The 17,552-nt window shown below is 35.5% G+C and overlaps 1 protein-coding gene across 17 annotated transcripts in view; it reads right to left on the minus strand.

Moving 5' to 3' along the window:
* Positions 1–17,552, minus strand: part of Robo2 (roundabout guidance receptor 2) — a 1,463,572-nt gene that overhangs the window by 140,548 nt on the left and 1,305,472 nt on the right. For all 17 annotated transcript variants that reach the window (XM_076943086.1, XM_076943085.1, XM_076943080.1 and 14 more), the window contains 2 exons: positions 10,020–10,177; positions 8,980–9,100 (listed from right to left, as the gene is read on the minus strand). In XM_076943086.1, coding sequence (XP_076799201.1) covers positions 8,980–9,100; positions 10,020–10,177 — 279 coding nt within the window. The remainder of the gene's footprint in view (positions 1–8,979; positions 9,101–10,019; positions 10,178–17,552) is intronic.

The raw sequence follows: 17,552 nt of genomic DNA on the forward strand, positions 1-17,552 counted from the left end.
TCTCAAGGAATTCGATAATTGTGGGTATTGAGAAGATTGAGAGAGTTATGTCTCCACTGAGAATTAGACACTAGATGTTGGCATATATATCATATATATACTTTCCAGTATTTGTATTTTGCAACTTCAAAGTTCAAAACTATAAAAATAGGCAGATAGAATTTTATCAGAAAATGGTTCTTATTTTTATTTTATTATTATGTTTTATGTTTATCTGTGTTTTAACTGAATATATGTCTGTATATCACATGTGTGTATTATCTGTGAAGGCATCAGAATAAAGCCTCAGATATCCTGAAACTACCTGTATATACAGATGGTTGTGAGTTACCCTGTGGGTGATGAAAATCAAACTCAGGTTCTTTGGAAGAACACCCAGGCTTCTGGGCCACTGAGCCATCTCTCCAGCCTATTATCATGGAAAGTTTGTAATGTAGAATTTGCAAGCAGCCCAGATTAGAAAATGATGTTTTGCTTCTAAAGAGTATAATGTAGGAAGAATTAATTATCAACTAAAGATTCTGCCTAAACCACAGATGTAAAAGTTAGAAGGATTAATTTAATATTTTTCTTTTTCCATTTTGGTGTGTGTGTGTGTGCACATGCACACATACACAAACACATGTGAGCACATGCATGTATACATTCATGTGATCATGATATACATGAACAAACATATGGTGAGAGAATGTGCAAACGTGCATGGTTGGAACATGTAAAGGCCCAAGGTTGATACTGGAATTTACTCTCCATTGTTCTTCTTCCTTATTAATTTACTCACAATTCTTCAAACAAACCTAGGGCATCATGTCTATTGTCATAACTTGCAATAGTTTCTGCCTTCCATTACTAGAAATGAAAAAAGGGCTGAATCTCCATGTATACTGATATTTATGTAAATCTTGGGGTCTGAATGCTCAAAGCATCGAACTATCACCATAGCTCCAATGGTGTCCTGTTGTTTTTTTAAATGCTGGATACCATGTTCCTCAACTATATATATTTAAGCACGACGATGCTGAGTTACTGTTTCTGCAGTATGTAGACAGTAGGATTAGTTTATCTTTATAGGTGTTCCAAATGTTAATAGTACATTAGCATAGGAAGTGAGAGGGAATTTTTCTATGTTGTTTGATGTATTCATCCAGAATCTGAATTCACTCCCTGCTAACAAGGAGGAAATGCCTAATAACATCACTTGAGACTAAAAAATGATATTTCAAGAGGAGACCTCTTCTGTTCTCTGATGTTAATGGGAGTATTGTACCATAATCTGGCCTATGGAGAAACAAACTATAGCAGTGTTTTCAGTCATTAGGAATGTGAATGTGGCCTCTCCTACCCCAGGCTCCAAACTTAATGGCTTGTAAACAGCCAGCAGCTTAGTTATATAAAGAAAGTGGTGGGAGATGATACTGGCCACAGAATGAGGGCCACGGCTGTGAAGGGCATGAGGAAGGAATCAAGAAGGAGGACAGCCTGACTGATGGAGAAGTGCTGAAGGCCCTGATGTTCCATAGCAGCACTCTGTAAAATGTATTTGGCAAGGATCGCATTGATGAATCCATGAAAGGTCAAATAGAAGAGAAAAGTAAACTATGCCCAAGGGTTACTGAGTAAACTTACTTCCCTTTATACTGACAGAGATTCTGAAGTATTAATAAAGGCCAGTAGACTTAAGGGATCCAAAATGAATTTTCTATCACATAAACAAGATGAGATACAAAATTGTAGGAGGAGGTTTTTAACAAATTGAACATATTGTAAAGTATGATCCCAGCAGGCTTAGGCCATTTATGTAAGGTTTGTGTTCCTTTAAGTGAAATTAATTTTGAATCAATAGTGAACAAAGGTTACATATGCAACTGCAAATAGGTAATTTATTTCAAAATAAAACAAATATGGTCATGTCTATGGCCCTAGCACTTAAATAAATATATATTACATTGTTATGCATACTAAATTTTTTTTTAGATGGTAACGATGGTAAAGTCTTGTTCACTGATCAGAGTTTCATGCCCATATTAGGAATCAGTAAGAATAAAAAGTGAGAAAGTGACCTAATGAGGAAAAAAGCCAAGTAGAAGCGTCTAAGGTATCTCTTTTTTGTACTAAAATTACCTGCAAAAGAATGGAAAGTCAGGAGAGAGTAAGAGTGTTAAGTTGATAATAGAACAGTCTAGTGAGAGATAAGGATCACATTCAATACCCACTAATGTCTGCAGAGATGTATGTCCATGAAGCTCTGAACAATTAAAATCAACAACTGTGGAAACCTTGATCTATTGAATAAGCCAACCTAATTTTAAGACATGTCAAAATAAGACCACTGAGTTTTTCCATGGTATCCCCTTATGTCTGACCACATACTGAAAAGGCAGGGTGAGAAACCTCTAGAGTCGTCCATGTGCTGCTTATCAATTAGTTTAGAGTCCCCTTATGTCGGCTGGTCCCTAATTATATATCTATGCAGCGGTCAGAGGCAACTTCTTTGCCAAAGCAATTAACTTTTTTTTTTCTCTGAGATTAACTGGATTTGAATGACCTGCATAACTTGCTCCCGAGGTTAATCCCTCTGGAGATAACAGTGTTGTTTGCCTGTGTGATACTCTGTAGAGGACAGTTCTCAAATAGTCCTGTCAACCTAGTTTCCAAATCCACAATGTTCAGAACCCAATATTACACTTAGCTCGAATCAAATCTAATGCCTTGTCTCATTGCAGTCATGTCAACATTATTCAGGGAGAAAAATATTCAACTTAACATGAAATGTCGTGAATCCAATAGGTGTTTGAATAATTTTTTCTTGTTTTTTTTTTTTTTTTTTTTTTTCCTGCAACAGTAAGGAAATTACCTACCCAGTTAACACATTCTCCAACTGTATGTAGTCATTGAGGGTGGCTCTAAAATTGCCGACGTCTGTGCCACGATAGCTATTTCCAGGATGACCTTAGCAATTTTAAGGTAAAATTCACTTGACATTGTAAAAGCTGTGCTGTGGCTATAATTGCATAGGTGGGGTTGTTTAAGTCCTGTAAGGAGAAAACTGTGTAATAAAGGGGAATTTGAGCTAACTACTGCTTGTAAACCTTGTCTTGCCTTTATCGGCTCCAGCAAGAAATGCCTCAGAGCAGAGGCTATAAAGTAAGGAAGTCATCAGGTGGTAGGCTTCCCAGGTCTCCTTTGGCTTTACAGGGTTTCGTAAAGGGGAGTGAATTTGATATCCATTGGATGTGATTACTGTGGTGTTACAAAAGCTTGGGGATAATGATCAGGCTCCCTGGATATGATTACATAAATTCTGACTGCATTAATTTTACTTTTGCCAGGCATTTTCACCCTTAGAAACAAAGATGAAAATAGATAAAAATTGGAAGGGAAAACTCTACTCTCATCGTGTTTTAAACACATTATTTCATGTCATTCCTCATAGGTGAATATGAAGAGCCATCAGATAACAAGCTCTCTATCAACAAAATTCATCACTATTCTGAAGCATTAAGACAGGTTTTAGAAGAGCTTGAGAAATATGCATCAATAAGATACTACCTAGCTTCTACCAATCAGTATAGTCTGAATTATTAGATGAAATATGCATCGTATAAATAAGATAGATATTTCCTTTCAAATTTTTATGTGTTTAGATTTTTTTTTTTTTTGTGCATAGGTGTTTTGCCTTTATGTGTGTCATTGTATCATGTGTATCTGGTGTCTAAGGAAGCCAGAAGAGGTTATAACACTTCCTGAGACTGGAGTTGTAGACAATAGTCAACTGTTGTGTGGGTACTTGAAATCATTGCTACTTCCCTAGAAGAGTAGCCAGAGCTCTTAAGCCCTGAGACATCTCCTAGCACAAAGCCATAGATAGTTCTTACTGTTTTGAGATAACATTATCCTTAAAGGTATCTCACTGTATTTCAGCTGCTCTCAACATAGGAGCCAATTTTCTCATCTTGTGACTAAAAATTGTCATCATAAGCCCACATGACATGACTAGTTACTAGTATGAATACACTAACTGAAACTCATGAGGTGACAAAAATCTTGCTATTTTTTTTAATTAGATGGAAACCTAACATATAGGAATATCAATACATTATATGATATTTGAAGAAAACTTTCTTTCTTCATAAAAACGAGAGCAATGGATGCAAGAGAAATGTGGAAAGGAATTATGGATTAAAGGAGGTAAAAATACTAACAAGAAACAGTTATAATTCAAAACAATGTTTTTGGAATTGTGTGAGGCAAAGCCAGCTTAGTGGCACATGCCTGTCATCCCCAAATCATAATGCAGGAATGTGAGAATTGTGAATTTGAAAACCGTTGTCTCAAAAGAAAAATAAGCAAATTTTGTGTCAGACACAAGAGACACACATAGGGCAAGAACAGATTACTATCAACAGGATAAAGAGAAAAAGAAAAGATCAAGATGTTTAACGTGTAATTCATGAATACATGCTCTGCAGAAGCCAAATAGGAAGCCCCCTGAATTTAATAGAGTTGTCTTGGTTGAGAGATTTCTGATTTTGATTTACTAGCATATAAATAAATGAGGGTGTGGAGGAGTGCCAGATGGAGGCGAACAGTTGCACTGTTTCAGAAGAGTGGGTTAAGAACACACTGCTAAGAGGTGGAAAAAAAATGAGTAAATCAAAGTTGCAGACCACATGCAAAAGAATAGCAATCACAGTCATAATCGACTTTCCAAGAGGAACTCAAGGATGTGAGTAGCATTGGAGAGTCACTCTCAGAAGTCACTAAAAGTAAAAGAATTACGATCCACTATGATTTTGTAACTTGAATTTCACATAGAGTGAAGGAATATGGGTTTCGAGTGTGTCCTGAACTCCAGTCAAGCAGGAAGCAATAGAGAATCACCATAAACAGCAAGCACAGAACCAAACACAGGATACTGGGAATTAAGAATCTGGCATCAAAGCAAAGGAAGACAAAAGCAGGTTGGAGATTCCGGAGCAGGACTGAGTGGACACAGAGTCCAGGGTCTTTCAGGAGAGTGGTAATGGGGGAACCTATATTGTTGAGTTGTGAAAAGGACTGGGGCTTTACCATTTGAAAAGAACATAGTGTCAGAATAGAAAATGAATCACAATACAATGATCTTTTGTTCACAGATCATAATATTTACCTGGCTAAAATGAACTCAAAATGTTTTTGTTTATCTACATATACCACACATACAGATGTGTGCATGTACATATTTGTATATGTGGGTACCGGTGTAATATGACATACATGTGGACGATGGAGGATAACTTCGAGTGTCAGGCTTCACAACCCTTCATGTTTGAGGCAGTATCAGGCTGGCTGGCCTCAAAGCTTCAGTGGATTTGGCTCTCCTTTCCATCTTCCTCAAGAGAGATTAGAGATGTGAGCTACTATGCCTTTGGGGATTGGAAATCAGATCCTTATGCTCGATCACCCAGGCATCTCTCTAACTATCCTAATGTCAACATTAATAGCATAATGATTCAAAAGAGAATATACTAGAGAAAGGAAGGTTTTTTTTTTTTTTTTTTTTTTTTTTAAAAAAAAGGAACAAAAATAGAATGGCTGTAAAGGAGTTTTATGTTGACCAAATTATTATTTTCTAAAATAGAATATGGAGCAAAGTCCTAATTAATATATAAAACATACACTAGAAAAAAACATATGCTTAAAATATTGAAATGAATACCAAAAGCAAGTGGAAAAACAATAACAATAAAAAACTTACAAAAGTAATCAAAGATAAAGAGTATGTAAGCTTCTGTGTGTGTGTATGTATACATGCATTCATGCACACCTATGTGTATGTGAAGACTTCTTAAAGAAGTTACAAAGCAAAATATTTCAGTTTTTTATTTTGGTTTGTAATACCTATGATACATTTTAAAATTGCAATGTATAAAATTGATTTTTGTGTATTATTTTGACACATTTAAAAATTGCTCAGGAAATGCATGCTTATTTTGGCTACTTTCTAATAAACAGTTTTCATCTTATAAGTTACATGCTTCAACCCTAGTTTCTCTGAGAATGTTTAGGACTTTTAGGACTTAACATATGCATTAATTATCTACAGGGTGGGAGTGGGGATGTTCTTTATGATATGTCTGGAGTTTGTCGCAGATAGGGCCATTCCAGACTAGAACACTACATTCTGATAGTTATGTTTGATAGTGTGTATATTTTGATTTTTACATTTGACAATGTGCCCTTGAGAAGATTATAACATAGATAAAATATATGGCAAAAGAACAAATAGATCATTTCTCTACTTCTTAAAATCAGTTTGCTCTGCTCACACCTTTGTGAGTATAGTACACATTAGAACAAAAGGACCAAAGTATATTTCTTAGCACAAGTCCAGTTGTTGAAGAATGGAAATACAGGAAGAACAGATCTTTTTCAGTAGTGTAGATAACTATTGTATAAGTAAAGAACCTTTATTTTTTATTTGTTCTCCTTGTAACTTATAATTGAATATTTCTCGAATAGTAAACATCACCTATTACTTTGTCTATAGAACACATCTTAGAGTAAAGCTGACATTTTGTAGCCACATAGGGAGGATGGTGACCAAAGACCTTACAGTGAACTTGCAGCTACCTGACATTAGACAGAGTTGAGCAGGTGAAATGAGTAATGAAAATCAGGTTTATAATCTTGATTCCAAAATGATAACATTTTATAATGTTGAAATAAAAGGCAGTTTATTTTTTAATGTTCTTGAGGTAAAAGAGTCAAAGTTCACAAATGAGGTGGCACCACAGTTCAGCTTATGATTGTTGGAGTTACAGCACAGCAAAGCTCTCTGACAGGAGAGTCCCAGCTTTGACTAAGACCAACACTTCACTCTTCTAGTTTGTATTTCTTTTTCTCACTCTTTTAAATGATATGATCAATTATTTATTTCTCCTTTGCCAAATCCTCCTAGATACTCCTTGCCTTTGTAGCTTCACAGCTCTATTCTATCTCTTAGTCTCTGTTTTCATTTGTCTTTTCCTTTGTCTTTGTTTCTGCATGTCTATTTCTCCCTGTCTCTCCTGTCTCTCTCTAATTTCTGGTTCATAGACTTTTTAGTTTGTTTATTTGATGTGGTTTGTTTTTTCTATTTTGGGGGTCTTTTGTTTCTTTTGTTTTGGTTTGGTTGGTGTGTTGTTTTTTTAAGTGTGGGGGCATTTTTTTTTTTACAAAATTTTTTTTTTTAATTTTTCTGTCAACTTATTGTATATAAACCCCCTCAGGACAGTTTACACCATCAGATAACTATTTCCCAGCCGCCTAAATCAATTCTTCCACAGGAACTGCCTCTGGATAAATTTAATCTCTTGGGTTGATAGCTATTTTTAAAATAATTTAGAAGTTGTACCACAACCCTTGACAGGTTTAGGGGTCTCCCACAGTTCTCATAATGTCTTTAGGGATAGTAGGGTAAATATTTCATAAAACAGACACATTACTGGTAGATCTAATTGCTTTGGTAATGACATTGAACCCTTTCAATTTCCTTCTGAAGGCAGTCTGAATAGCTATAATGCAATGTTTTCTACTCAAGACCTTGTGGTAGCTACAAAAAAAAAAAAAAAAAAAAAAAAAAAAAGCAATGAGTGTTTCTTTAAATAGAAGAGCTATACTTGTGGGCTTTCAATGCTGATATTCAGTGACCACTAATTTTATATCTTACCAAACAAAACTGTATTTTATTCATTGCAGGGTAAAGAGAGTTCTGAGACATTTAGAGATAACTGCATGCAATTTAGAGTCAACATTATAGTTACATGTACTAGGTGAACAGAAGTTTACTGTCACACATTGAACAGAGTAATGTTTACTCATTGCTTTAATGAATTATGGGAGGTTTACTGCCTTTTGCATTTGGGACTTCAAGCTGGGGCATATCCTCAGGTAGTATTATCAGAGATTACTCAGTGTGCAGGAAGTTTGAAGAGGCCTTTATCCTTCCTTCCAAAAGCACAACCAAAAGTACAGCTCTACATTTCTTTCCACTGTGACTTACCCCATCCTAAAATTGGATGGTGCCTCTTAAGATGCAGAAGAAGCCTCATTAGAGACCTATGGCAGACTTCAACAGCACACATGGGCATGTTCTACAATAATGACCATAAGTAGAAACCTTGCTATAGCATGCATGGAATTAGGAGAGGTATTTTAATGTCATAGGAAAATTATTTTAAAATTTAAATACTCTCTTAAATTTTGAAAGTATTAGCCTATCAGAAGAAGTAAAGAAAATTCTGTTAATATGTATTTAAATACACATACAAGCACACACATGTTTGTCATTTATGTACATGCATACATGTGTCTGATACATTATAAATATATCAAACCAGGATAAATGATGAATATAGGTCAGGTTTACTATTTCAAATTGTCTTAGAAATAGTGGCCTTTTAAAAGCAGTTTATTAAAAGACAGTATCCTAAGTAAATAAATAAATTAAATATATTGACTTTTTAAAAATATGATATTAAAAAATTTCATCATAAAGTTCCCTAAAATTCCAATTCTAATCACTATTGATTATTCTAATTATTGAGGAATTGTTCACATGTGTCTGAAATTTTTAGTGTTAAAAATTACAACTATTTATAATTAGTGATGATCAATATTATTAGTTTGACGGGGTGAAGAATTTTGGAAAGGACCAACTTTGACCTTGTTCATGGGGTAACTTCTATTTTAGGATAACTAAGGTTGGAAACCTACCCTAAACATGTAAAGTACAATCATGTAGGCTGTGGTGCTGGGCTGAGTTTAAAGGAAAAAGAGTTAACCAAGTGGCAATATTCTTCTCTCTTCACTGGGGAACTACAGATGTGCTAGGAACGACCAGCTGCACCTTGCTACTACTACTGTGCCCATCAGGTATTCTTTTGTTCACCTTCTTGTCAAGTATTTGGTCACAGAAACGAGAAAAGTAGCTAAGCCATACAGAGAAGAGAAATTTACCAAAGACAGTAAGCTCTGCAGGGTCGCTGTCCCTTTCTCCCACCATATTGGTTCCAACACAGGTATACATGCCAGCATCACTTTTCCTAGTATTAGAGATCATCAACTTCCCACCACGGATCTACACAATATAAACCAAAGGAAAAGAAAAAGAAAAAGGAGGTTCTAGTTAATAATATCAATTATTTAAGAATGATCAATACTATTGCTACATTAATAAAACGATTATTTTAAAGAGCCAGATTATAAATAAAATAGATTAGATAAACCACTGAATTTTGAGATGATTTGATATATAGCAAAAGTCAAAGTGTATATTTTCAAAAGAATGCTACTCAATGCAAATCCACTAAAGACCAAATTCTTATCATCGTGGTAACTTTTCATATTAACAATAAAGGCAGAAACATACAAATATATATTGCAATCTCTACCAAGCATTTAGCTTTTATGTAACGTTGTCTTCTCAATGTTCACATGGCATAAATTCTCATTTATAACTAATATAGCAGATACACATGTTTTTTATTTTAAAATACAATTTGTCTATTCAAATGAAACAATTATTTTTAATAAAATACATTAAATATCAGTTACTGTACTTGATCTAAATGTAAAACTAATACGTAATATCCAATGTAAATTGTACTTCAGTAAAGTTCACCTCATTATTTTTATATAATACTGACGCTAGTCTAGTGTGAGAGATAGTTAATATGCTAATGCCTATGTTTTATATTTTAATACCAATGTATAAACATAAATGACCAGTAGAAACCTTTAGAGAACTAAGAGATCAATATCACAGTAGAAAATAACAGTTACCTGTTTAAATTGTCATAACTATTAATATAATGTAAACTGTCATGATTGTCTTATTAAGTCCCATATAAAATGTTATTTTCACATTTAAATCATTTCAATATGTTTTATATGGTCAATTAGCATTTAAATACAATTTTGTTCTTAATACATTGACAAAATTTTGTTTTTCCATATGAAAAACAGTCTCTCTGGACCTTTCTTTTAATTTAACTCACACTTATTCTCTCTTCCTTGTCATCAATTCGGACTTTGTCTTTTTTCCAGTAGATGGTTGGTTCTGGGTGTCCCCTTGGTGGCTGGCACTCCAAGATTGCAGGCTCTCCAGCTGCGACTACCACATCTGTGGGGTTTTGCCGGAAGTCATCTCGCAATACTGAAGAAAAATTAAAACAGTTTAAAACAATGCTTAAGGACAATATTCCATTTTCTCTTGCCAAAATTAACTTCAAGTCTTACCCAATACTTCTAGTATCAAATGCTGCATATTTCTGGTGCACAAGCCATGCCCATTAGAAAACAGGGTGGCTCATGCCTTTAATCCCAGAACTTGGGCAGAGGCAGGTGGATTTCTGAGTTCGAGGCCAGCCTGGTCTACAGAGTGAGTTCCAGGATAGCCAAAGCTATACAGAGAAACCCTGTCAAACAAACAAACAAACAAACAAACAAAAACAAAAAAACAAAGAAAAGAAAAAAAGCAAGCAAGCAAGCAAGCAAGCAAGCAAGCAAGAAAGAAAGAAAGAAAGAAAGAAAGAAAGAAAAAAAGAAAGAAAAGCATTCTAAACCCAACCCAAGTGATCACAGGTGGGGACGGTGGTGAAGAGCATTTACAGGGTCATTTGCACACATTGGTTCTAAAAATGAGATGTGCAGCTGTGAAGTAGGACATTTGGGACATAGTTCTGAGTGTTAGTAACCATGTAAGGTATAGAACATTTCAAATAATGTGTATCTACTCTCTATAAAGAAAACCATATATGTTTATGTGTCCATAAATGCATTAGAGTGAATACTCAAGATACACTAACACATAACAGGCTATGCACACATGGCTTACGAGCGTGTGTGCATCGTTCTATGAAGGAAGTAGAATGAGGAACTCTGAGAAGCTCTCTTTTTTGTGACATGAATGTGGGTACACTCCATGCGTCAGTAAGCACTCTCATTGTTTTCTTTTGAAACACACTAACACCCACACACAAGGCCTTCATTATTATTCTCCACTTGCCAAGTGACACTTGGGCAGCAAGACGTGAAGAACACAGACACCCCTTACAGCACGGCTGCAGTCTGAATTGTCTTTTTTTTTTTTTTCCATTCAGAAGAAGAACAGCAGGTTGGATCTCCGATCTAACCTCCAAAAAATCTGGCATGTGTCAGATATCCAAATGTCACCTATCTATCATATGATCATTTTCCTGCTGGAAAGATCAGAAGTCTTCATGCCCTGTCAGAATAAAGAGGACTGGGCATATTTGGCAAGTATTGCCCATAACTATTTTAGTATAAAGCATTAAACATAGGAGTTGAGACTAGTTAACATGTTTACCTTCACTGCCTTCATGTTTCCTTTTCCTTTTCTTTGACATTCTGACACTCACAAGCGATATTTTGTCATATGCATTTACTTTAGTTTTGTGTTCTTTTCAGACAGCTTTACTATGTAACCCAGGCTGGCCTCAAACCAATAGTCCTATTATTCTCCTGCTTGTCAAGGACTGTGATTACATGCATGGATTAAATTCTGTTAAATATGGTTTATTTTAAACTATGTAAAGGTAAAACATATCTATCCATGCATCCATTCACCCTCCCACCCAGTTAACGCTATCTATCTATCTATCTATCTATCTATCTATCTATCTATCATCTATCTATCTATCTATCTATCTATCTATCTATCTATCTATTTGTATACACTGTATCCATTGTATATCAAATAGGTACAAAGATTGGGAGTATATCTGTTTCTACCTCTATGTGCATGTTCATATAATCCATAAGACGGTGTAAATATACACATGTATATATGATATATATTGTGTAGAACTAACACTATACAGCCTCATATAATCTGCTAAGTAAACAACTATTGGAAATGTTTATTATGTTAGACCAGCTGCTTTTCCTAACCTTTTATGAGCTCTACCTCAGCCCTATGCATCTTTCTTTCTTATGTGGTGTCTTTAATATTCATTCTCCAAAACTTAAAAGAGTCTCTATCCAGTAAATAGCCTCAGAGAAATAGCTAGCAAAATTTCAGTTTTTCTTTTCTTGTTTTCTCATAACATCAGTTAGCACATCTTTCCATCTTCATAAAGTCAAAGCCATGTAAGAGAACAGTTTGCTTCCTATTGAAGAAGCAGTAGGAAAGCATTTTATACAAACTGTTTATTCTTAGATTCGGATTCATTTAAACCTTTTATGCTTAGGATAGGTGTTACCAATAGCACTGAGAAGCTCATGGGTTTTGTTTTGTCCTCTTGTCTAACTGGCAAGGGACATACAATTTTTATGCATAAGGACTGGCTTCTGAATGACGAGAGGGAGGTGTGCATTTAAGTGTGACATTCATGCAAGAGGAGAAGGGTTAACACAATGGTTTCCTCTTGTCGGTACATCCTCCAGGGAGAGCAAGCTGGTGAGTAATTTATATTCCGAATGGAGAACAGCTGCCTAGTTATGCAATGCTAAGAAGTGCAAAAATATGGTAACAGTGCGAGGAACCCCCTATGATATCCGGTCCTGGCAACAAATGGTGTTTTGGCAGAACCTCAATCTGTTCCAAACTGGCACATCTGGCCAGTTGAAGACCCTTCACCAGATTTCGTCTCGTAAAAATGATATGCCAAAGAACCTTTGCTCAAATGGTGCTTAAGAGCATTGCAAATCATTCTGAGAATCAGTCTTACATGGATTTGCCACAATTTAGACTTTTTTTTTTTAAAAGCCCTTTGATATGGTGAATAAAATGGGAAAAATATATAACAAACTATAAGGACTGCTCCTTTGAAACAATATAACATGTGTTTATGCATTCAAAAAAAAAAAAAAAAAAAGGAAAATTACTCCAATTTGCACATGAAGCCAAGAAATCTAACAGCATCTGTAATTTTAGGCTTTCAGACTGTTCACTAGGAGAGTAGGGTGAGATAATGGTATAATTGGTACTGTACCCTCTTCAACTTGTAATATGCTCTTTGGGGTTTGCCTGTAATGCGTCTGACTCGTGTCTTCCCAGTCACATCGGTTCATTTGCCCTTATGTGTGGGGTAAAACTTGTCTACTCTGTCTCTCTCAAGGAAAACTTAAAAGTGACTGCACATTACTTTTGACAGGAGGTTCTAACAGACTAATTTAAAATTTTTTCTCTTTATCTGTCTATGTAGGTGTGTATTACATAGCTGGAAGAAGTCTCCTTAAGTCTTTGGAAACAAACAAACAAACAAAAAACCTCATAGGGTCTATGAGGTAAGTAACTATACTTAAAAAGAAAGAATTATGTTTGTGATTATAATATAATTACATCATTTCTCCCATCCCTTTATATGTTCTAAACTCTCCCATATACCTCTGTTTCTCAACAAGCATGGCTTCTTTTTTAAAAAAATCTAATTGATGTTTTACACAGACACACAGACACACACACACACACAAAGTTTCTCAGTCTGTATTATGTTTGTTGTATGTGTGTTTTTAATACTGACCATTTAGTATTGAAAAACCAACTGGATGTGGAAAAAAATAAGCAGGTAGCTTCAATCCTACACAAAGAACTAAGGTACCTAAGGAATATTGAAAGCAGGAAAAATATTCTACATCACAAATTTTTAAGAAATACTTAAAAATTGTAAGACTCACAAGGCTCTTACCTCCCTAATTTTATAAAAGCTAGAGAGAGAAGGTGTTCCAGGATGCTGGTCTACCTCATGTAAGGAGATCTGGGGGATGCAGCTTTCTTGAATCTTTACTCCCTGCTGGAGTGAGCCTTTTAGAAATGTACCTTTCTTCATCACCTATACACCCCTTTAGGTATACCTAATATACACACGTGTTCACTAAGTTAGACTTGGGCTTAATTTTTTTCTTTGGTGTATTGTCATTGGCTCTCTCAAGTGAAGAGAAGTTAATTTACATCTTCCATGCACAGTCTCTCAGTAGTTGGTGTGCCTTTGCTTTTCTTCTTCTTACACCCAACATTATCTGATAGACAGGGTTGCTTAAAGCAGGCAGAGGGGAGCTTCCATCCAAGCATCAGCAAGAAAAGAGACTCAGTCTCACAATACTTGAACCAAATGGCTAGCCTTCTTGGTTGTAATTTGTATCAAATGGCAGTTACTATTAAACACCCTATACTAGCTTCATGGTGGTTAATAGTTTCAGGTCTTAGATATATGACTCTTCTGTCTCCTACCTCCACTCTTTCACTAGTCCTCCTCTTCCCCCTCATGTCTTAAGTAATGAGTTCTCTGGTCTTTATTTTTATAACCTCAGTTGGAGCAAATCCTCACCCGGATATTTCCATCTTAGGCCATTAAAATAAATTAGCAATAACAATAAGGTGAACCTGCACAATTGAAGACCCTTTAAAAGATACACTGTGAAACAGTGTCTTCAGCATCCCCAGCGAGGCCATTAGCAATGTAAAGCCTGAAAACATTATTGATAGAAGTAGTCATGCACACCAGTGAATAAAAAAAACCATCCTAAACAAACTAAATTGCTTGTGAGAAGGGTAATCTAAAAAGGAATTGTAATGATAAGCTTGAGTAACAGTGGTCTCAAGACAAAGTCAAGTAAGACAGTACTGAACCTGGGCTTTGTGCAGGGAAATCTTATGTATTGGGTGAGAGCTCTGGAGAGCTGTACCATAGTCACCTGTTAATTTCTCTATTGAGAACTAAACTCAAGTTCCAAGCACACAGTTTAACATCCCAATATGTAATCTCAGTGAACCACAACAGTTAGAAAGATAGGGCATTCAGTCTTATATAGAATGAAACAGGAAAGTATGGGCTGTTTGGCCATTTTGATGTTAGGAATGGAACTCAGTACCTCACACATACTAAGGATCACCTAGCTACAAGTCCAGCTTTCAGCATATTCTTTACAGTGAGACATTATATTGTATTAGCATACATTCATTATATATAATAATGGGTTTCGTTTTGATATTCTTATATCTGCACTTAATGTATTCACTCTGCCATTATTCTTTCTTTCCTTTTCCCACTTCTGCTCATTCATTTCCATTTCTCAACTAGCTCCTCTTGTATTTCCATGTCTTTGTGTGTGTGCGTGTGTGTGTGTGTGTGTGTGTGTGCATTTTTGTGCACATTCATACATGCTATCCAGTGAGTATCATTTTGTTATTTATAGGAGAATAATGGTTCATTCTCAGGAATGTATGTACCTTATCACTTGCTACAACACTACAGAAAATCTCTGTCTCCTTTTATCTACTATTGACTACATATCTTCAAGGAATTGTGAGGCCCTCTGAGACCTAACTCTTCAGGTTGGTGGACACAATGTTGTCCAGATTTTTTTTGTAGGGAATCACACCTAGATAAGTGTTCAACAACCATGACTTGTCCAAATACTTCTATTTCATGGATTAGGGCAAAAGACCATATGAAGATAACTTTTATCTCTATTCTAAAAATAATTCCCCACCACCGATAATACCAATTGCTACACTTTGCTGAACAGACTTTAACTGTGAACCATGTCATTATGTTTCCTTATAGGTCATTTGAACATGGGTTAAATATGAGCAGAGTTCATGAACAGTGTGCCTGGCACTAGAATCTTGACAGGCATCGTGGTAGCTAATTTCCCACACCATCTGTTTGCTTATAATATTCCCCTAAAATTATCAAAAGAATATTCCATGCCCTTTCAACACTTCATTGTAGCTATTAAAGGTTTCCTAAAATGAAAAAAAAAAGGTCATATCAATTGTTTGCTCACTCTCCATAGGTTTGACTGCATCACTGTTGTTTCACTGCTATGAAGAAACATCATGACCAAAGCAAGTCTTATAAACTAAAGTTGGAGGTTGTTTACAGTTTCAGAGACTTAGTCCATTACTATCATGGTGAGGAGCATGGCAGTACACAGATAGGTGCAGGAGAAGTATTTGAGACCTTTACATCCTGATCTGAAGTCAGAGAAGGAGAGATCCTGGCCTGGTGTGAGCATTTTCAAAGCCCACTCCCACTGATACACTTCCTGTAATTAGGCCATATCTTCTGAACCTTCTATTCCTTTCAAATAGTTTTCTCCTTGGTGACTAAGCATTCAAACATATGAGTCTATGAGGTTACTTTGTATTCAAACCACCACAAGGTTGAACAAAATTCTCTCCTTGATACAATGTTGAGTGTTGCCTAGAACTACATTTCTAATTATATCTCACACCTTGCAATAAATGTATCTATAACTATCCTACCCTAGGTATACAGAATCAATTAATTATTCCTTTACATTAGTGCTTTAAACTTCTTTATTTTTTGTCAGAAGTGTCTCTAAGCTGCCACTTTATTCTCTGACTTTTGCTTGTTCAGTTCTCACGCATGAAACTGCTCTGTGATTATCAGTTTCTACCTTACTCATGAGAAAATTCTTTTATATATATATTTAAACTAGAAAAAGTATTTTTCCAAAGCCTCCTTTTACAAGGGCTACACAAAAATCAATCAAGTATTATTCATTGGTTGACTGAACCATAAATCTCAAGGTTTGTATTGTAATCGTTTTATTATTTAATATAAACCACAATGCTTTCACGTTAATGTTAAAACGGCATTTTAAAGAAAAGCTTGAGTTGCTTGAACTTACAGGGTAGTGTCTCTGTTTCCATTCCTCACTTTGTCTAATAGAGAAGCCAGGCACTTTAAGATGCTAAGAAGACTGAAGATTCTCATGTAAGAGCCAAAAATAGCAGCATAGATTTTTAGTACAGAATAGTGAATCTCAAACTACTATACAAATACAGAAGAGACAGCCATTATTAAAATCAGGCATGGTATTTCCCTAATCCTATCATCACTGTATCCTACCAAACAAAGGTCAACACTAGAATTGGTCAGGATTACTCCCAACATCAATAAAGCACTGTGTTCTCATTACATCTGTAAAGAAAGCATACTTTTTGTACATGGTCATTTCTGGCAGCCATGCTATGATCTCAGGGAAGCTCTATGTTTTGATGAAGCTAGTGAAGGAGCTAGGAAGATATTAGTACTCAGTGATGTGTTTGGGCAGATCAACTTTAGACACAGCACCAACTTCCAGCTTTCACGCTAAATTTCGTTTCATATTAAAGCCAGTTTTCTTTTGCAAAAAAAAAAAAAAAAAAAAAAAAAAAAAAAGCTACCTACTGATAACACAACAAACACATTCTTTATTTTTCTTATCCTTTACTGTATTAAAAACATATCTTTGAAGTAATTGTCCTTAAAAATATTTTATTATATTCACTACAGTTATATAATATATGATTAGGAAGGACATATCAGCTACCAGCTATATACAGAACACAATCTTATATTTGGGGGACAAATTATAAGTGGTTTCTCATGCACAGAAGGAAAATGGGAAAGAAATTGCTCAGTGGGGAAACATCCTGGTACCGCTGTGCAAGCTGACACCCTGGCACCCCTGCAGTAAGCTGACAATTCCAGCCCCCACTCCTCCAGAAACACAGTGCCATATAAGCAAATTCGCTCAGCAAATGATGCAGATAA

The sequence above is a fragment of the Arvicanthis niloticus genome, chromosome 12, assembly GCF_011762505.2.
Source record: "Arvicanthis niloticus isolate mArvNil1 chromosome 12, mArvNil1.pat.X, whole genome shotgun sequence".
Lineage (NCBI taxonomy): Eukaryota > Metazoa > Chordata > Mammalia > Rodentia > Muridae > Arvicanthis > Arvicanthis niloticus.